This window comes from Pan troglodytes, chromosome 15 (genome assembly GCF_028858775.2).
Source record: "Pan troglodytes isolate AG18354 chromosome 15, NHGRI_mPanTro3-v2.0_pri, whole genome shotgun sequence".
NCBI classification, from domain to species: Eukaryota; Metazoa; Chordata; class Mammalia; order Primates; family Hominidae; genus Pan; species Pan troglodytes.
The window spans coordinates 30,340,810-30,363,627 of record NC_072413.2 but is presented as its reverse complement, the minus strand read 5'-3'; the positions used below and the strand labels follow the sequence as shown (position 1 = coordinate 30,363,627).

At 36.9% G+C, this 22,818-nt stretch overlaps 1 protein-coding gene across 7 annotated transcripts in view; it reads right to left on the bottom strand.

Annotated features, from left to right (window-relative positions):
* The window catches only part of ARHGAP5 (Rho GTPase activating protein 5), an 86,891-nt gene that overhangs the window by 41,981 nt on the left and 22,092 nt on the right, over positions 1 to 22,818 (bottom strand). For 4 of the 7 annotated variants that reach the window (XM_016925972.4, XM_054666455.2, XM_016925971.4 and 1 more), the window contains exon 3: positions 3,904 to 4,051. The exons of 1 other annotated variant lie outside the window; for it this stretch is intronic. In XM_016925972.4, the coding sequence (XP_016781461.1) occupies positions 3,904 to 4,051 (148 nt within the window). The remainder of the gene's footprint in view (positions 1 to 3,903; positions 4,052 to 22,818) is intronic. 2 more of the 7 variants (XM_054666456.2, XM_016925973.4) reach the window with 1 other exon arrangement.

Below are 22,818 nucleotides of genomic sequence, written 5' to 3'. Positions count from 1 at the left end.
AAATGGCAAAACCCTGTTTCTACCAAAACCAAAAAAGGTGGCTGGGTGTGGTGGCAGTCCCAGCTATTTGGGAGGCTGAGGTGGGAGGATTGCCTGAGCCGGGGAGGTGGAGGTTGCAACTAGCTGAGGTTACACCTCTGCACTTCAGCCTGGGTGTTAGAGAGAGAACCCTGTCTCCAAAAAAAAAAAAAGACATAATCCTAAATGTGTATGAAATTAAAAGATCTTCAAAATACATGATGTAAAATCTAATAGAACTGAAAGGAGAAACACACAATCTACAATCATGATTGCAGATTTCAACAGTATTCTTTAATTTTACAAAAGTTAAACAAGAAAAATAGGATATAAAATAGGACATACAGGACTTGACCAACACACTCAAAGAATTTGATCTGACATTTATAGAACCCTTCACACTATAATAAACATTCAGTTCAAGGTCTCATTAAACTCTTCAATAAACTTAACCTGGAATCAAATTTCTTGTTTTTCAAATGCAAAATAATTAAACTAGAAATGAACAAAAAAGACGTGGAAAACCACCAAATATTTAGAAATCTAATAACTGATGAGTTAATTTAAAAAAAAAGAAATTACAAAGTATTTTGAATTAAACAAAAATGGAACACAACATATCTATATGGAATACAGCTAAAACAATGCTTAGAGGAAAATCTGGACCATTAAATATTTACACTAGAAAAGAAAACTGGTCTAACACAGTAATCTAGATTTCTATTTTAAGAAACTTCAGAAAAACCAAAGAAGAAAGAAACAAGTAGAATTCAATAAATTAAAAAATGGAAAAAAAAAAGGAAAATCAATAAAAGCAAAAGCTAGTCCTTTGAAGTGATCAATAAAATTGATAAACCTCAACCACAACAAAAAAGACACAATTTAGTAATATCAGGGAAGAAAGACGTCACTACAGATGCTAGAAGGCACTAAAAGGATAATAAGGAATTTTATTAAAAACCTTGTCAATTTAGATGAAATGAATGAATTCCTCAAAACACACAAACAACCAATGCTTACTCCAGAAGAAATAAAAAATCTGAATAGCCCTATATCTACTAAAGAAACTTAAATTAAAAACCTCCTCACAAATTCCAGGTCAAAATCACTTCACTGATGAATTCTACTAAAATTAAAGAAAGAAATATTACCAATTCTACATAAACTCTTCCAGAAAATAAACTTAATCTATGATGCCAGCTTTTCACTCTGATACCAACCAAACAAAGACATTGCAAGAAAAGAAAACTACAGACTAAAATCCTTCAGGATGCAAAAAACCTTAACATTTTAGAAAATGAATCCAGCAATACATAAAAAGGATAAAACATGACCAAGTGGTATTTATCCCAGGGATGTAAGGTTAGTTTAACATGTGAAAAATCAATGTAATTCACAATCCACAGCAAAAAACAATCATAAGATAACCTCAACAGATGCAGAAAACCACGTGACAAAATCAACACCTATTTTGTATAAAAACTCAGCAAACTAGGAATGTTACAGTACTTTCTCAACCAGATAAAGTTCATCTACAAAAATCCAACAGCTAACATTATACTTAATAAAACAATAAAACACCAGATGCTTTTAGCGGTGATGAAAATAACTTAAATCTTGATTGTGGTGGCAGTTACATGACTATAGATTATAAAAATTCATACTGTACGATTCAAACTAGCAAATTTTATTGTATGTAAATTACATCAATAAAGCTGATTCTTAAAACTGTCAATATTTTCTTCAGGGTTATTCAAGAAAGGTTAGTCTTTTAAATAAGAGGACTGACTATAACAACACAATTACTGATCATTTATATCACTACATCTAAGGATCTATAAACAGCAAAATATCACAATTTTTAAGTAATGAGTATCTGCAATATATTTACAAGTTGAACCTTAAATATAAGAAGGTTATGCTACAGTTCATTTTGAGAGCTGTAAATTGATGAAATTTAGATGAAATGAACGAATTTCTCAAAAGACACAAACAATCTCGTAGGCAATTAGGAATTTCTGCTAAAACCGCTTAATAGTTTTAAAATCAGTAATAAAATCAAACAATATACTATAACGACAACAAAAGAACTAGTTTAATCTTTTATTCTATTCTACAGTCTATGTTATCTTTCTACCAAAGCACTTAAATACATAAATCGCCTGAGAGTTGACCTAAACTAATTCAAGTTGTTTTAAGAATTGGACTAGACCTGCATTTTATCCTATATTTGGAATTCATTTATTTTCCTCAAACCGAATCACTCAACTACTATGAAATATTCAAGAAACAGAAATTTTAAATAATAAATGTACAAAACACTAATCTATAATTTTATTATTGCTTTTCAATCACTAAAGGAAAGTATTTTCTAATTGTTCAGTTGTATCCATAGGCTTAATTATAATACTAGAGAAAATGAGAATTCTTTAAATCCAAAGCAGGAAGCTAATATTTTAAGAACATTTGCATTTCTGCTACATTAAAGGTGGACAGAAATATAGACAAGAAATTTTTCTAATAACACTTCTCAAGTATTTGCTGAAGGGAAAAATAAATGATAAAGAGCATATTCAAATGTAGCCTCCATAAATTAACACTTATTAACTGAAGGCAGAAGACACATGCCATTTCAACTACAAAGCTAGTGGATAATGGAATTTCTTCTTTCTTTTTTTTTTGAGATGGAATCTCACTCTGTCACCAGGCTGGAGTGCAGTGGCATGATCTCGGCTCACTGCAACCTTCACCTCCTGGGTTCGAGCAATTCTTCTGCCTCAGCCTCCCAAGTAGCTGGGACTACAGGCACAAACCACAATGCCCAGATAATTTTTGTATTTTTAGTAGAGATAGGGTTTCACCATGTTGGCCAGGATGGTCTTGATCTCCTGACCTTGTGATCCGACTGCCTCAGCCTCCCAAAGTGCTGGGATTACAGGCATGAGCCACTGCACATTCTACCCTCTCATTAAGACTGAAAGTGTCAACATTCCTTACCAAATAGATAACTCAATATATATACAACTTAGCTGATAAACCGAAGGGCAAGGTGTACATGTGAAAAATGAGCATGATTTCTTAGCGAGAACAAGAGTATCCTACTTTGTTTTTTAAACAATGCTTATCAAGGGTTCATTAGTAACAAAGCCAAAACTGACTTAGCTCATATTTTCAAGCCATTAAAATGTGTAGTACATTCAGTCACTAAGGTTTCATGGTTAACTCGTGTTCATTTTAAATGCACTCAAAAACAACAATCTTCTGTCCCTATTTTCCACCTTTAACTTGCCTATTTTGTTTAGTTTTGAGATTACATTAGGCAAAGTAAACATAAGAGCAGGCTTGTTTTTTAAATAATGAGGATATCTATGCATTCATTAAAAATACAACTCAAATCATATAAACCATGTCAAGCTAGAACTGAATAAATAGTAGCATCACAAATAGAACAAGCTGCCTTTTACGCATTTACAACTATTGCTGTAAGTTTTAAAAGAAAAATCCATGTGTAAAATGGGTAATGCAAGTAAACAGCATTGCACTTAAAAATATGGAAAACTTCCACACTATTCCAACCATAACTATATCTCTTCACTAAATAGCATAACTTAATAAAGTTATTCTAAATTCCAGAATAAGGTAAGTTTAACATTTTAGTATTCAACTTAGCCATTTATTACTTCAAGAGAAGTCCAATAAAAGCATTACTGGTCAACAACAAAAACTTCTTTCAAATATCAGATGGTTACCTGATCAGATGGAGTTAATACTAAACAATCCTAATAATGAGAACTATATTAACAAATCACAAACATTTGACAAACTGTTGGTGTATCAAAAGTGAAATTTAAAATCAAATCTCTTGCAATGATTCTTCTATCCTACCTGTATCTTCAATAAATTCCACACATTTCTCAACAAATAGTGGTATGGGCTTCTCAGCTGTAACCAGATCCTGGAGGGGCATCCCAAAGTAATTACTTTCCCAATTTCTACGTGTTGGTGGATTGAAGTTCTTAGTTTTCTTTTTCTGCTATAAGAAAACATATTTAAGTTAACACTATTAAAATTAATTTCAGAATAATAGTAATGAGCAATGTAAATACACGGTTCGGATCAAAAGAAAAATTTTATAGCCACATCCAACCTAAATGTCCACCAATATGACTCGCTAAATAAATTTTGCCACAAGTAGCAACTCGATTGGAGACATAAGTGAACAGAAAAAAAATGGCTTATTGAAAGAAAATGTTCTCTTTGGAAAATAACAGACTTGATAGGTCAGGAGAGAATAGAAAATATCACTTTTCAATGCCAACACAAGGGACAAACTAGGGGCAAGCAATACCTGATTCAGTTTAGGTGTGATATATTAATTTCATTTGGTCTCTTGAAGCAGGTCCGAGTGAGTTTTCTGTGTCTATCTATATTTGTAAGAACGTAAGAGCTCTAATTATTGATTGTATAATGATGCTATATAACTCCATGAACCGTTAGTTCCATTATTTGTCCCTTATTTTTCCATTTTCTTCCTACCTACTGATGCTTTTTATTTTTTATTTATTTATTTATTTATTTTGAGATGGAGTCTCGCTCTGTCGCCCAGACTGGAGTGGAGTGACGCGATCTCGGCTCACTGCAAGCTCCGCCTCCCGGGTTCACGCCATTCTCCCGCCTCAGCCTCCCAAGTAGCTGGGACTACAGGCGCCCACCACCACGCCCGGCTGATTTTTTTTTTTTGTATTTTTAGTAGAGACGGGTTTCACCGTGTTAACCAGGATGGTCTCTATCTCCTGACCTCGTGATCCACCCGCCTCGGCCTCCCAAAGTGCTGGGATTACAGGTGTGAGCCACCGCGCCCGGCCTTATTTATTTATTTTTTTTTTTGAGAGGGAGTCTTGCTCTCTCACCCAGGCTGGAGTGCAGTGGCGCAGGGTCTAGGCTCACTGCAAGCTCCGCCTCCCGGGTTCACGTCATTCTCCTGCCTCAGCCTCCGGAGTAGCTGGGACTACAGGCGCCCGCCACCACGCCCAGCTAATTTTTGTATTTTTAGTAGAGACGGGGGTTTCACCGTATCAGCCAGGATAGTCTCAATCTGCTGACCTTGTGATCCACCCGCCTCAGCCTCCCAAAGTGCTGGGATTACAGGCATGAGCTACTGCGCCCAGTAGCTTATTTTTTTTTTTAGACGGAGTCTCGCTCTATCACCCAGCTTGGAGAGCAGTGGCGCAATCTCATCTCACTGCAACCTCCGCCTCCCGGGTTCAAGCAAGTCTCCTGCCTCAGCCTTCCAAGTAGCTGGGACTACAGGCGCCCGCCACCACACCGCATGCACCACGAAGCCCAGCTAATTTTTTTTTTTTTTTTTTTTTTTTGTATTTTTAGTAGAGATGGGGTTTCACCATGTTGGCCAGGCTAGTCTCGAACTCCTGACCTCATGATTCACCTGCCTCAGCCTACCCAAGTGCTGGGACTACATGCATGAGCCACAGCACCCAGCCGATGCTTTTTTTTTTTTTTTTTTTTTTTGAGACGGAGTCTGGCTGCCACCCAGGCTGGAGTGCAGTGGCGCGATCTCGGCTCACTGCAAGCTCCGCCTCCCGGGTTCACACCACTCTCCTGCCTCAGCCTCCTGAGTAGCTGGGACTACTGGTGCCCGCCACCACACCCGGCTAATTTTTTTGTATTTTTTTAGTAGAGACGCGGTTTCACCGTGTTGGCCAGGATAGTCTCCATCTCCTGACCTCGTGATCCTCCCGCCTTGGCCTCCCAAAGTGCTGGTATTACAGGCATGAGCCACCGCTCCCGGCCAGATGCTTACTTAAATGTTAGGATAACATTCATAAGTAATGTACAAAACATTTTCAGGATAGTAAAAAGACAAAATTAAGTAAGAATTTTCACAGTTTAACTTCAATGTAGCATTAGAGGGAAAATGATTCTTAGCCAAAGAATGAACATCTCAAAAACTTAAGGAAGTATTTTTGGGAATCAAACTACTGAGGAGATTCTGATTCACTCTCTAGAGCAGGGTATAGCAACGATTCCTACAGATGACTGTACTGTGCACATCCCATTGAGAGTTTCTGAAGTATACAAAGATGGGCAAGTTTTCAGAAATTCAGAGGATATTAGGCCACTTTTATTGACAGCCCTTGTTGGTTTTTCAGTTTAATCTACAAATTTTTATTTTCTCTGGCATAAATCACAAATCCATTAATATTTGTCATATTTGTCGTACTGGTTTTCAAATTGGACAAAAATGTATCAATTTTAATCAGAAAAATGTATATGTGTGGGCAGGGGAAGGCGCACAGGCTGGGCTTTCAATGCCTGAAAACAATGGTCTTCATCTTAGTTTCTCATTATTTCTGGAAGTCTGTCTTGAATGCATACTTCAACGTATTCTTCTGAGTCTCTGAATATCTTAAATATCTTAAATACTTAATTAAATCCTTTCAATTTCAGGTCACTCCATCCAGCAAACTCTCAGAGCTCATGAAACCTAACTTCTAAATCCTCTTATACCATCATTCTCTGGTGATGCAGATTATATGCAACTCTGTTAAGTGCAGATTAAACCAAACACAACTAGGTGTCTGGAATGTTATCAAGGGGGCATTGGAGTGTCTGTTTCTGGCTCAAGACCTAACTCAGCAAGCCAAGTGCAAGTCAAGTGGTGTGGATCCTTATTCCTTAAATGATCCCTCCACTTCGACCACCACCAAAACAGAACAACGTGCAAGGAAGTGGAAATGAAGAGACTATAACCTCAAAGTTGAGGCAGGAGTACAGTGGCTGAGTTCTTTTCTTTCTCAGGAACACAAAGGTGCATTGCAGCCTACCAACTATTAGCTATATTATCATTTGATTAGAAAAATGAAAACTGAAGCAGATGTTTTCTGTTTGGAGATAAATGCAGTGGTAAAAGAGATTACACTTGGGTAGATTTTTTTTTTTTGAGACGCAGTCTAGCTCTGTGGCCCAGGCTGGAGTGCAGTGGCGTGATCTCAGCTCACTGCAAGCTCTGCCTCCTGGGTTCACGCCAGTCTCCTGCCTCAGCCTCCCGAGTAGCTGGGACTACAGGCGTGTGCCACCACGCCCAGCTGATTTTTTGTATTTTTAGTAGAGATGGGGTTTCACCGTGTTAGCCAGGATGGTCTCGATCTCCTGACCTCGTGATCTGCCCGCCTCGGCCTCCCAAAGTGCTGGGATTACAGGCGTGAGTCACTGCGCCTGGCCTACACTTAGGTAGATTAATGAAAATGGCAATGCCTAGACTATGGTGGGAACAACAGGAAGGAAGGGATCTTAACAGTCTGTAATACCATCTGAGGAATATAAAGTTTTAAGAAAAACAAACTAGCTAGCCAACTCAATGTTCCAATCACCTCTTAACTCCTTTTCTTAGCACTAGCATTTAGGAGTCAATTTAAACTTTCCAATGATTCTGAAATAATCCTATCCCTATCTGCGGGGTCATAGGAAAGAGGAAAAAGTGAAGTCTCAACCTTATCCAGACAGCCCTGAATACTTAATTAAAATAAAATTGGGGGTTGTGACAGGAAAGCAAAATTATAGATTCTCTGGCTTATGCCAGTAAATATGTCCCAAGGTCCATAAAGTTATAAGGGCAAATTATTTAAATCTGCAGTTACACCAAGATTCAGAGCTAGCAATCTAATGTAATGAAAGGCTAAGTAGCTTATATAAGGAACTTCTGGCCAATTCAAAAGGGATACTTTAGAAATAAAGAACTGCTCTGACAGTCAAATTATAATCCATACATATAACAAGGGGAGGGGAGCCTATGTGACTTCTAATTTTTCCACTAATTAATGACACTGCTACAAAGGAAAATTCTATGCAGAAAAATAAAGTTTTGGATTAGACACTCCTATACTAGCTTTTGTGATGAACAAAAATGTATACGATTCCTTTTTTCTGTAAGTGATAGTTCTTAATCATTTACACTTCAAGGTGCTCTTTTAAAACATGTGACTTTTGAAAAACTCTCCACAAAATTCTGATAAGCACCCTTTGGTTGACAGTTCCTGATGTGTAGCTATAAACTTGTAACAACTCAAAATGATTTATGTAACTAGAAACCTATTTCATAAACTAAGACTAGATGATTACAATTGCTATAAAATGCCATCAAAGTTCTGAAATGTAAGAGAAAAATTAGTAGCATGGTAATTTTATTGTTTATATCTAGTTTTTGATAAACCTTTAGTTAGAAATGGTACCTCTAATAAAATAATTGGGACAGTGGAAAACAAATTCTGAAGTATGAAAATCCAATTTTTTTTTTTGAGGCGGAGTCTTGTTCTATTGCCCAGGCTGGAGTGCAGTGGCGCCATCTCAGCTCACTGCAAGCTCCGCCTCCCGGGTTCACACCACTCTCCTGCCTCAGCCTCCTGAGTAGCTGGGACTACAAGCCCTGCCACCATGCCCGGCTAATTTTTTGTATTCTTAGTAGAGACAGGGTTTCACCACGTTAGCCAGGATGGTCTCGATCTCCTGACCTCGTAATCTGCCCGCCTTGGCTTCCCAAAGTGCTGGGATTATAGGTGTGAGCCACCGCGCCCTACCAAAAATCCAATTTTTGATTCATTACTACATTCATTCATATCTGAACTTCTACTTAAATGCAAATGCCGTCTTTTTTCTAGCCACTTAAGCGAATTTCTTATCTGCAAAAGCACATCACAGTAAAACAAACATTCCATTCAGCAATTACATCTCTTTAAGTGTCCAACATATTAAAAACTCTCATTTGTATACGTAAACATGACTAGGAAGAAGAAAACAGCCCTTTCCAGAAACCGCTCTTCCTACTTTAGTAATACCAGCAACACAAAGGGTCACCTCAGCAACATCTTCAAATAAATACTACAGTAACATTTTTAAAAAACCAAACACCTCAAATGCTTCACCAGTAACCAAAAATTGAACAAAACTTGAACAGCGAAATGCAGTTTACTAGGCTCTCAAAGAACCAGCTGTGGAAACAAGAAAACTGGATCTCTATTTTCTTACATGTGATTCTTGAAATTAAAAAAATCAAAGAGGCCAGGCGTGGTGGCTCACGCCTGTAATCCCAGAACTTTGGGAGGCCGAAACGGGTGGATCGCAATGTCAGGAGATCGAGACCATCCTGGCCAACATGGTGAAACACCACCTCTACTAAAAATACAAAAATCAGCTGGGCATGGTGGCGTGAGCCTGTAGTCTGAGGCAGGAGAATCACTTGAACCCGGGAGGTTACGGTGAGCTGAGATCGTGCCACTGCACTCCAGCCTAGTGACAGAGCAAGACTCTGTCAAAAAAAAAAAAAAAAAAATCAAAGAAGAAGCGTGACAACAGATGAAATGTAAAGAAACTGAAAGAAAAAACTCATCACAGAAACAAAAACCTGCTTAGAAGTAGCAAATAAAAGATTCAATATAATTGAAAAGATCAAAATAAAATGGAAAAGACCATCAGAGAGTTCCTTTTCCTGCTATATCATTTTTATTATACACACCACAAAACACTGGGTTTTGCCCTCATTTAAAAAAGAAGTCTCAATCTTCTACTCCCTTTTGCAGACAAACTATATACAAGTAATCTATAGAAGATGTCGCCAATTCCTCTCCTTCCATTCATTCCTAAATGCACTCAAATTAGTTATCACCCTCAAAACTCCACTAAATCAATCTGCTCTTATTAAGGTCACCAAAGACAAAATTTCTATAATTAGTTCTCAGTTCTCATCTTGACTTTTCAGCAGTCAGTCTCTTCACTGGACTTCTAAAGAGACCACCCCTGTTATCTTACTTGCTCTCCCCTTTTTAGTCTCCTTTTCTGGTCCCTCCTGATCAACACTGTAATGTTGTGAATATCCTAATCAGTCTCTGACTGTCTTTTGCTGCTGTTATTTGAGACAGCATCTTGCTCTGTACTCAAGCTGTAGTGCAGTGGCACGATTATAGTTCACTGTAGCCTTGAACACCTTGGCCTTAATTCTCCTGCCTTGGTCCCCCAAAGTGCTGGAATTACAGGTTGAGCCACAGCCCCAGGCTCTGATTGTCTTCTTTTTTCCATCTATACTCACCCTCTTGGTAACATCATCTATATGCTGATAAGCTAAATTATTACTTCCAGCGCAGCTCTTTCTCCTGAAGCCTAAACTAATGTAAAACACCCTAACAACATCAGTTTAAAGTCTAAGAAAAACCTCTCATGCTTTCCTTAAAATGTAATCTATCTGCAGCCTTCTCCATCTGTTTTTGGGAATTCTATCCTTTCAGTTGCTTGGAATACAAATCTTGGAGTCATCCTCGATCTCCTTTTTCTCTCATACCCTACTTCCAACTGTTAAGCAAATGGAGAGATACAGAATCTACTTACTTTTTACCATCTTCATTGTTAACTCCCTGGCCCATAAAGCTATCATCATTTCACATATATGGATTACTGCATCACCTGCTTAATATCCCCTGCTTCTACCACCATTCCCTACAGGCCATTCTCTACAGAGAGCTAGAATGTTGGCTCCTTGAATAGACATGTACAATCTGCATGCCTTGGACTCTGCTCCTTTACATTTTGACCTAATTTCCCTCATCATTTACGCCTTCCTCAAGTCACATGGTTTCCTTGCTATTTTAATATGCCAGGAATGCTCCTGCCTTAGCACTTTTGTAGTGGCCGTTCCCTTTACCTTCTCAATGAGGCCTACACTGACCACCCTATTAAAAATTGTAATCCAATCCCAGCTACTTGGGAGGCTGAGATGGAAGGATAGCTTGAGCTTAGGGGTTTAAATTCCAGCCTGGGCAACACAGCAAGATCCCATCTCTTAAAAAAAAAAAAAAAAAGCAAAAGCAATCCTACTGCTGTCTTTCCCAGCCCCTCCCCAGTACTCTGTTCCTCTTACCCTGCCTTTTCTCTCCACAACACTATGTAACTACTCATGTACCATCTTTTTTTTTTTTTTTTTTGATCTCCCCAGCTACAATTTAAGCTCTACACAAGGGCAGGAATTTTTATCTGCTTTGTTCATAAACATACCTCAAACATCTGGAACACTATGAAATAAATTAGTACAAATGGTCCAGAAAGAGATACTTGAGGTCTCTTCTAAAATAATGAGCTTAATTTGTAGATTAAACGACCTTACTATGTACCAGGAAAAATAAACAACAAATAAGAGTGAATCAACAAGTTAAGGGCATATCATGCTGAACTTGGTAAACTACAAAGAATCTTAAAAGCATCCAGGCAGAAGAAACAAATGACCAACAGTGGGGGGGAAAAAAGCAGGACAGTCTCAGAGTTCTCCGGAAAACTGGAAGCCAGAAGACTCATCTACAGGAATGTTCACGGGAAACATGTGTCAAGAATTCTTAGCCAGTATGTCATTTAGGCATGTATAACTCGCAACTTATACATTTTTTTAAAAAGTTTGCAAATATGTAATAATTATATTTAAATTATAATAGTTTCAAACGCCTGAAAAATCTTAACCACATGATACAAAATCAACTAAAAAAAACTTACACTGGAGAATTTATGATATGAAAAATGTAACAGTGAACAATGAATATTGTAAAACTAATTCTAATTAACAGTGGTATGGCTATTAATATAATTTATAATTTTGTAGGTAAAGCTATAAAATGTAAAAATAATCTGATAACAGGCCAGAACTAAAAGCCTCAACCTACCCTATATAAAGGGAGAGGAGGGAATGAGATATGAGAGATAATATAATTACACTACTGCATAACAGGTACAATAATATACTATTTGGGAGGTGGAATAAAGATGGTAAACTGAAATAGGAGTTCAATATATTCAAAGATAAAAATATGAAGTACATAAATTAATAGCTCCTTCCTTTTTCTTTTTTTTCTTTGCTAATGAAGAATAAAAACTAGAAAACAAGAAAAAAGGAAGCCAAAATTTATAAAATAAATATAAATGTAACAGGATCAACTACAACAAAAAGATTCTCGGGCTTAGTGTAAAAGTAAACCCAACCAACCACATGCCATTTAAACAAAGGACTCCAAAGAGTTAAGTAATATATATGTATATTTTAAAAGAGCAGTATTAACATTGGAGTTGTTAAGGCAAAAAGCCTTTAACCATACAAGCAAACTCACTTGACAATGATCTAGAATTCAATCTATCAAGCAGCAACAAATTATAGCAGAAATAAGTAAACTTCTATGGAAACCAAGAGTTAGCAATTTTAAAGGATCTCCTTTACTTTGTCAGGTCAAGTATGCCCAAATTAAGAATAAGCACTGAATGTTGATTTTAATAGATTCACACATACACCAGATAAATTTTAAGTCTTATAAACAGTATAATCCCATTTCTATAACATCATTTATATTCATGTAAGTATAGCAAAAATTATATAAATTTTAATCCTTCTCTTTCCAAAAACGGAAAAGATCTAAAATCATATTTTACTCCAATGACTTTCAACCTGAGTTTCCTCTGGTCCCTTTATACTGTCTCATACTTGAGACTCTCCACATATCCCAGCATATTCTGAAATTTAAAAAACCCAAGTAATACAGGCACTACCTACCTTCCTCTCCCTTCCTAATGGCCTGAAATCACATTTAATTGAGAAGCAGAAAAAATAGGAACTCCCTCATATTATTGCCAGGACCAATCTAACTATAACCCTACTCTATTTCATCTTTTCCCTCTATAATAACTGCAGTACCTAAATCCTGATCACAGGATTACACATCACCTAAATCCTGATTCTCCTTCCTCTCTTTCTTCTCCTTCAGAATCACTCCTATTCCCCATCACTTTTCTCCTATAGCATCAATTTGTCCCTCTCCTGGGTCATTCTTATAAACATATAAATACTCTCCAATCTCTCTCATCTTTAAAAACAAACACAAAAACCCTCCTTTGATCCCACATTGCCTTCTAGTTACTGCCCCAATTCTTGCTCCCTTTCACAGCGAAACTTCTTGAATGTCATCTACATCCATTGTCTCTACTTTTCCCATTCCAGTAACTCTTCAACCCACTTCCATCTGGCTTTCCCTACCATTCCCTTAAACCGCTTGTCAAGACCAGATAATATCAAATGAATAAGAAACTTTTTTCTTCATCCTTGATCTCTCAGCAACATTCTTTCTTGAACTTCCTCCTTAAACACTTGATCTGTTGGCTCCCATATCATACTCTTCACTAGCTTTTCTCTTTTCCCACTAAGGATTTCCTTTCAGTTTCATCTACCAACAACTCTTCTACCCAAACTCAGTTGTGAGTTCTCCCTTCTTCTCTAGCTGTACTCTGCCCTTATGTGAATTTATCTAATCCCAAAACTTTAAATCCTTTATACATCCTGATAACTCTTCCTCTGAGTACCAGACTCATACATCTAATTTTTAGACTTTGATACTTCTACTCATTTGTCAACACAGATATTTTAAACATAAAAAGCAGTTGTCTTTATTCTTTCTAGTCTGAATCCTTTCACCCTTAGTCTTTGCTATCTTAGTAAATCTACCCAACTGCTCAAACCATAAACCTAGGAGTCAACCTTGGTTTTCTCTTTTCCTTTACTCTCCACAGCAAACGTATCACAAGCCCTATTGGTACAACTTCCAAAATACTATTTAAAATCTGGTCACATTTCCTTTTGGTTCCTGTAACTGGCACAATATATACAGCACATGGTAGATACTCAGTAAACATTGACAGAAGCAAACAACTAAAAACAGGCACCAGAGGAAAGCCTTCACACATAAGATTTCTGTTAATATACGAAGTACTATTGGCTTATATACCATTTATGGTAACAGTTTCATTTACCTAATTCTTCATTCCTATAGGAGTTACTAGACAGGTATGTCTAAGCTTAAGCATCCTAACCTAATCAGGATTCATATGAAATAATGATTACTCACATCATCAAGTTACAGGAAGAATAGCCAACTGTATGTGAATTCACTTGGAAAAAAGGTGGTGTACTTTCAACAGTCTGTAAGAACTGAAGAAATTACTATACTATGTGCATAGCATGTTAGTTTGCTGTAAAGGATATTAAAAATCAGTGGAATTTAAGGCCCTTGAGAAACATATAGTCTGTTATAATGAAAAAACACCTCGCTACCAGTCATTAATAGCACAAACAAAATAATATGCGATTAAATGTCAAAATAACTAAATTTAAGACTTAAATCTGGATTCAAAGGGTAGAACTTATATAGGAATGGATGAGGTCAGGGACATTTTCAGAAGTTAGAAAGGATCTAGTGCATAAGTCCTTTACTCATCTAAACATTTGGGTGCCTACTATATGTCGGGATGAAGACTATGAAATCACCAGAAACTGCCATTTATTTACTGCTTACTATCTATTAGGCACTTGTTAATACTATGTGCATATCCTTAATCTTCACAACAGCTCTGAGCCAGCTACTATTTTCCATCTATTTTGATGTACCTGGAGCTTAAGAGTACGTGTGGGAATGAATAAGGTTAAAAGGTCAGCAAAGGCCATACTGCAAATGGCTTTAGATGCCTAACTCACGTATTTGGAACTTTATACAGAGGTTACAAATACACTTTGTATGGACAGGGATCAGGCACTTCTATTTTAGCACTGCCCCCCAGAAAGCAACATAAATAACAGTTTGAAAAAAATGGTGAATGGAACACGGAAACCTAATTTAAAAAGTTGCTGCACCACAAATATTGGTGAGGATGTGGAGAAACTGGATCCATCATACATTGCCAGTAGGGATTTAAAATAGTATACCCAGGCCGAGTGCAGCGGCTCATGCCTGTAATCCCAGCACTTTGGGAGGCTGAGGCGGGTGGATCACGAGGTCAGGAGTTCAAGACCAGCCTGGCCAAGATGGTGAAAGCCCGTCTCTACTAAAAATACAAAAATTAGCCAGGTGTGGTGGTGGGCACCTGTAATCCCAGATACTCAGGAGGCTGAGGCAGAGAATTACTTGAACCTGGGAGGCAGAGGTTGCAGTGAGCTGAGATCGCGCCACTGCACTGTAGCCTGGGCAACAAAGTGAGACTCCATCTCAATAAATAAATAAATAAAATAGTATACCCATTCTGGAAAACAGTTTGGCAGTTTCTTATCCTGTATTCTAATGTTCATGACAACTTTATTCAAGATGGACAAAAACTGGAATGACCTGATGTCCTTCAACAGGTTAAAACACTGATGTATCCATATTATGGAATATTATTCAGCAATAAAAAGAACAAACTGTTGATGCATGCAACAACTTGGCTGAATCTCAAGGGCATTATGCTAAATGAAAGCCAATCCCAGAAAGTTATATGCCCTGTGATTCCATTTATATAACATTCTTGAAATGAGAAAATTATAGAAATGAAAAACAGAGTAGTGGCTATCAGTGGTTAGGGATGGGTGAGGAGAAGGAAAAGCATGTAGTTATAAAAAGACAAAACAAGTTAATTTGCTAGTGGATGGAACTGTTTTACATCTTGACTATGGGAGGGACACACAAACCTATACACATGAAAAACTGCAAAGAACAAAATATACACATGTACAAATTAGTACAAGTAAAACTGGGGAAATCTGAATAAGATCTGTAGGTCATATTAATGTCAACACTCTGGCTGTGATATTGTACTATAGTTTTGCAGGATATTACCATTGTGGGAAAATGGGCAAAGAGCACATGGGGTCTCTCTTTTTTTAAAAAAAAAAAAACAATAGCATGTGAATCAACAATTAGCTCAAAATAGAATCTTTATTTCTTTAAAAAAGGTATTTGTGATAATGCAGGTAAGAAATAATGACAACCTCAACTAGTATGAAAATGGAACGGAAGCAACACATTTTATAGCAGAATAATGAATGATAAACAGTCGAGTATGATAAATGACAATACCATGTAGCTCTGGCCCACAGTTAACATAATCCTGAAAATATATTCTTACCCAATCACGGTGAGGCTGGGGAAGAAAACGCTATGACCTATATGGAAAACCCTACCTTTCTTATTGAACAGATACAAACATGCCTTGTATGACTGACTTCTAGAACTTCATAGACATTTTTTTCAAGACATAGTCTCCTACACCAGGGTTTCTCAACTTCAAGATTATTGGCACTTTGGGCTGTATAATCCTTTGTTGTGGAAGATGGCCTGTGAATTCTGCAATTCACAGTTTAGCAATTCAATGTTTAGCAGTAACCCTGGCTTCTACCCACTAGATGCCAGCAGCAACCTCCTACTTCCAGTTGTGACACCCAAAAATGTCTCTAGACATTGCCATATGCTTCCTGGAGGGCCAAACTGACCCTGGTTGATAGCCACTGTGCTAGACTAGTAAAAACAAAGACCAATAACTCAAGTTTGGGAAATAGCTACAGATATATTTCTGAAAAGCCTGAGAATTTTAACTTTCAAAAAAGGTCCATACACGACTCAAGACTGAGAAACAATACTGCAGGTTATACAAAGTTGAATGATAACCATAACTGCCCTCAGAAAGGTTATAACATAGAAAAACAAAATTAAACTACAATATAAAGTGATCAGGCAGTGAGAAGCAGCATTACATTATAGTTTAACACACTGGTGTAAGAAAGAAGCCTTCAGGGGACCCAGCACTCTAAAGGTTTATTTAATCCCCTTTTTAAGCCTATAAAAGCTGTAAGTGCTGGCTGAAAGTCCAAACACACTTCAGAAAACTTACATTGTGAAGACTCTCTCACACCCTTTATGCTAACACTAGGTGAAAAGAGGAAATAAAAAACAACAGAGTAAATAAATGTGGTCTAGGTTTTTGTACATACTTATCAGGCAAACTAATTTTAACCTTGACTCAGGAACCTTTATTCTCTAAGATAACATCTTCCTAAAAAGCATTTCAACATATATTATATATGTGGCAGATATTTTATTAATGCCATTAACAACTTAACAAAAAATAAACCTGGAGTCACTTGGAGAAAGTTCTAGCAAAGCAACTAACTATTCAAGTGAATGGGTGGATTTCTACCCAGCTTCCCCAAATTTCAGTGTCTTCCTCCTCCCTCTCATCTTATACAAGGAGTTTCTTAAACTGGGATCCACAGGCCTTTAGAAAGTATTTGAAACCGTTAAAACTCCAGTAAAATTTTGTGCATGTGCATTTTTCTAGGGAAAATACCCAAACCTTTACTCAGATTTTCAAAGGCTAAGAACAATTTCCAAAAAGTTCAAAACAATTGTTATACAATGTATGCAAGTTGTACCCTTTATTTTGACTACGATACAATCATAAGATCTCTTTTGTCATATCCTTATATTTTGTTGTAAGGATTCTAAACATCAAAAATTACTACTATTTTTAAAAAGCAACCCTCCTATGCTCTGGGGTTTCTCTTCTTTAAAAGTCACAGATTAAGCCCTATTTACTTGAGTACTCCATCCACACTTTAGCTGAGATGACAGGAAAACATTACAGAGCAAGAAATCGTAACACTGCATCTACTGTAAAAAACCTCTCCTAGGATTGACACAATTTGTAGTATATAAAATTTTGGTGTACATAAATTGGCAAACCTATAAATTTACCTATAGTCTTGCAATAGTAACAACTGTCCATTAACATAAGAACACAATTATCTATGTTACAGAAGTGCCTCCTTGACACATACTTAACATTTACTATTAATCTGCTGCAGAAATGAGTAACTTCAATAATCTGTACTATGCTTTTACAAAATATTCAGTACGCTGCTATAAACACTAAGAAGTTTGTATAGAAAGCCAAATTTAAATTAGCGAAAATGTATGCCACTGACATAATCTTTCAAATTAAGTCTTAACAAAATATATAAATCAGAAATATACTTTAAAAATTAACCATCTAATTACATTTCGATCTGAATTTGAAAAGCAATAACATGATCAAATGGACAACACAGAATTCAAAGAAATGGCAAATAGTAAAATACTGCCAGAAATACTTGCACTACATATCCACACTTACGTTATCATAAATTGGTGTAGCCAGCACCAAAAATGCTGAAGAAACAAATTTTAACTTCATGAGAAATTATAGAAACATCATAGATCTAGTTAACCAGGTAGATCAATTTAGCCAGTTACCCAGGAAGAAAGCAATAGAAATGGTACTGAAGAAAGCCTAAGTAAATTCTTTCCAGATGAGATGAAATATGAGAAAGAACCAGAAGTCTGGCTAAACTTGTTGAAAATATAAAACATATTTAATTTTCAGCAAAATCAATTTTATTAGACTGAATTTCTTGAAAGCAGAGCCAATGAATGACCAAGTCATCCTCATATTAGTTTCTAACAGTGTTCAGGCACAGTAGGCATTTACCAAAATGCTTGTTGAATAAAATGAGTTTTCCTGAGTCAAAATAAATTGTAATTAAACACATGAACAGTTCTTTTACAAAAACAAAGGCCATACATTTATGCTGACTTCAACTGATCACACTATGACACAGAGTACTGTGCTAGGCCATGGAGATCAACTATAAACAAGATACAAATCTTGCCTGCAGTAGACATTGTGGTTTTCCTATCTTAGAAATTATCTTAATTTCACAGAAAGCCAATTTCACTCAGAGCTCTCAGGATAAAGACTAAAACCTAAACTCATTTTTCTTTGTTTTCGAGACAGGGTCTCGCTCTGTTGCACAGACCAGAATGCAGTGGTGCAGTCACAGTTCACTGGAATCTCAAACTCTTGGGTTCAAGTGATCCTTCGGGGCTCATCCCTATGCCCAGCTGAGATTTTACATTTTTGTAGGGATGGTGTCTCACTATGTTGCCCAGGCTGGTCAGACCTAAATTCAGTTGGATAATTCTACTACCCTGGACAGACTGTATTGGTTAGGAACAGGTGCAGGACCTAACTCAAGGCAGACTAGAAAAGATGCTGGTTGAAGGGTCTAGAAAAAAACCTTTCTCATTCTTTTGAACACACTTCCTGTACAAAGGTGACTCTCACTTTCTCCCCTAAGGGGATGTTTTCAAGGTAACAATGGATAAAATGAATATTCCACATCAACTCTGAAGAAATTAAGCAAGGTACAGAAAATAGGTACAAAAAAGAAAATGTGAAACTTTGAAGCACTTCAAGACTTTGTTGAATAAAGAATCTTTGCTCATTCAACAAAGTGTAAGCCTATCCCATCAGATCTGTAAGTATTGCCTTCCTATAGTAAGCTTTTTTTTTTTTTTTTTTTTTGGAGTCTCGCTCTGTCGCCCAGGCTGGAGTGCAGTGGCACGATCTTGGCTCACTGCAACCTTCACCTTCTGGGTTCAGGCGATTCTCCTGCCTCAGCCTCCCAAGTAGCTGGGATTACAGGTACACACCACCACGCCTGGCTAATTTTTATATTTTCAGTAGAGACGGGTTTTCACCATGTTGGCCAGGCTAGTCTTGAACTCCTGACCTCAAGTGATCTGCCTGCCTTGCCCTCCCAAAGTGCTGGGATTACAGGTGTGAGCCACTACATCCTGCCTGCTCTTTCTATATAGTAAGCTTTTTACACCCAGTTTTTTTTTTTTTTTTTTGGCCTTCACAAAATTCTTTCAAGAACCTAAATCAGGTTCTCTCAGATGTGAACACTGTCAACCTAATGACTGTCAAGAGGTTAAATGATACACACTAAAAAACAAAAAGCATGCTTTTCTCATAACTTATGCATTCTGATATAGACAAATGACAACAGAAACATTTTCATATACTTCATTACTTTTATAACTGGAATGAACAATTTACAGATAGAGTGAGGTTCTAGAAATCAGAAGTCAATGCTAAACCTAAGATTTACTATATTAATATAATGGCATGGTATGAAGTCATGATTTGCTAATATCAGATTAATACCTTGTGACTCAATATATACATATTAACATTTATCTAAAACATACTTATTTTGGTTTTATTCTTCTGTCAGTCTCCAAACCCCATTACAGTGGCTAAAGCAGCAAAATCTTTTAAGACACTAATTGATGGTGGATTTAGATAAGAAGGGAGCAGTAAAATACAAAGAAAAAACACTGATTAGAAGGAATACAAGTTGGTAATTGCTAATATAAAGAGGAGGAAAATATTCAGGGCCTGGAATAAGACAGGAAAACAATTTAAAAAGAAGTTATAAAGAAAAAATCATCTGAATACCAGCTTATACTAATAGACCATAAAATTCACCAAGTATTTTACTATTTATCTTAATCAAGCTAAAAATAAGACAAAATAGATACTGAAGAAAGATCAAACCAACTTAAACACACGTGTTTAACACACTCCTTGAATGTGTTCAAAACTGGCAATTTTATTAATAATAATACAACTCAAATTTTCTCAGGAAATTTCAAGCAGTTCTCTTAAAGGGCTGCTTTTCAAACACTAGTAGGTTACTAAATTCATTCAGATTTTAAGAAGTAAAAAAGTACTTCTTTTTTCACTGTAATAGACTAGAAAATCAAAATAACATATACAGTTGTCCCACAGCATCTGAAGGGCATTGCTTTCAAGACCTCTGTGGACACTAAAATCCGAGGACACTCAAGTCCCTTATATAAAATGGTATAGTATTTGCATATAATCTATGCATATCCTTCCATACACCTAAATCATCTCTACATTACTTATAATAACCTAAAACAGTGTAAATGCTGTGTAAACAGTTGCTACACTGTTTTTTAAATTTGTATTATCAAGCCAGGCATGGTGGCACACACACGTAGTCCTAGTACTTTAGGAGGCCAAGGTAGAGGACGGCTTGAGGCCAGGAGTTTGAGATCAGCCTGGGCAACATAGTGAGACCCCCATCTCTACGACAACAAAAAATTAGCTAGGCATGGTGGCTAATACCTGTAGTCCTGGCTACTCAGGAGGCTGAGGCGAGAAGATCACTTGAACCCAGGGGTCTGAGACTGCAGTGAGCTCGATGGTACCACTGCACTCCAGCCTGGGCAACACAGCAAGATTACATCTCATAAATAAATATCCATTTTTGTTATTGTATTGTTATTTTTGGTAGTTTCTTTCCTGAATATTTTCAATCTGCAGTTTGTGGAATCTGTGGATGTGAAACTCACGGATACAGAGGGCACAATGTACAATAAAGTTAAGTATTCTTTTGTGAAATTGCATTTCAATTATGTAGAAATATTTGTGTATATAATGGGTCATGATTTTAAAAAATAATTCTCATTGCCAGTTACAATCAAAAACATCTTAGAGGTTTTGTTACCATAACTAACACTAACTTGATTTGGGTATAAAACAAAAGATAACAAAACCTAAAGGCTTCTGATTGGTAAGAATGACAACGAAGCTCAGTTTAAGACAAACATATCTGAATCTTCCTTAGATGCCATTAATGCCCAAAAGCTATGGTTTTCCAGGTATCAAGGAATCTGAGAAAACATTCCTAAACTATGGCTCAAGCAAAGCACATAAACTTAAAATGAAAAATTATAGGAGTATTTAACTTAAAAATGAGTCAAGAAAACTAATCCAGCAAACGGGCAGAGGACCGTTCTGAGATACAGACTGAGTATATCGAGGTATTTCAGGCCTGATGTACATTATAATACTATTTATTGAGCACTGCTCTGTCAGACACTTGAAACACTTATTTCTAATTTCTACCACAACTCCAAGGGAAGTATTATAATTCCTAATTTATAGGTGAGGGAACCAGCTAAGAAAGGTAAGTGGTTTATTCTTTCTGTCTACTGTTTTTAAGGACCATCTCTGATATTTGGCCATTCCACATTGACAGATCCTCAAAGGTCTGTGTTAAGCAATCGTCTGTATTCACTCCCTAGGAGATTTCATCTATTACCATTTCTAGTTCACTGTCTCCTATGTATCTACAACTCAGACTTCTGCTGATGACCCGTAACTTCCTACCTGATTGACACCTCCACTTGAACTATAAAACCAAAGTTATAATTGTTATAATCTCCACTCCTCAACTCCAAACTTGGCAAATTTCTAATGTTCTGTCTCATGAACAGCACATTACTGATGAAGCTGAACAAGCTAGAAACATAGGAGATATTTTTCCCATCTCATTCATTATCCTCACCTCCCCATATGCAACACATCCTATGCATTTTAGGTATCTCTCATATCCATTCCATTCTCCATCGCCAACACTCTCCCTCCCAACTCCAACTGCTCCAAGTTTTCATCATGATTCGCTTAGATTACTGTAATATACTAAACAGTCTTCCACAGCCTCTCTAGCCCTCACTCCACCCATTCTTCACACTGTAACCAAGTGATCACAAGAAAGAAATCTACTCACTCTCTATGTTCAAATTACTCTTAGGCTAAATAACAAAAATCTCTAACATTGGTAACTAGTCTCAGAGTCTGGTCTGCATTCTCGTCTCTCCTTATACTACTCTCTCCCCTAGAGAGTCAGCAAATTATATGGCCTGGGGGCCAAATCCAGCCTGCTGCCTTTTTTGAAAATGGTTTATTAGAACACGGCTATGGTCATCGGTTTACATATGGTCTATGGCTGCTTTCACAATGTAACAGATATGACCAGGTACAACAGACTATATGACCCTCAAAGCCTAAAACATTTACTATCAGGCCCTTTACAGAAAGTTTATCAATGTCTGCCCTAGATCAATGACTGAACACACTGACCTCCTTTAAGAACATACTATGTTCCTCTCCCACCACATGTACATCCTATGTATTCAGCATTAAATATTCTCCATTCTATGTCACCAACCCCCAGTTAACAATTTAGCTATCAGATCTGACTAAAAA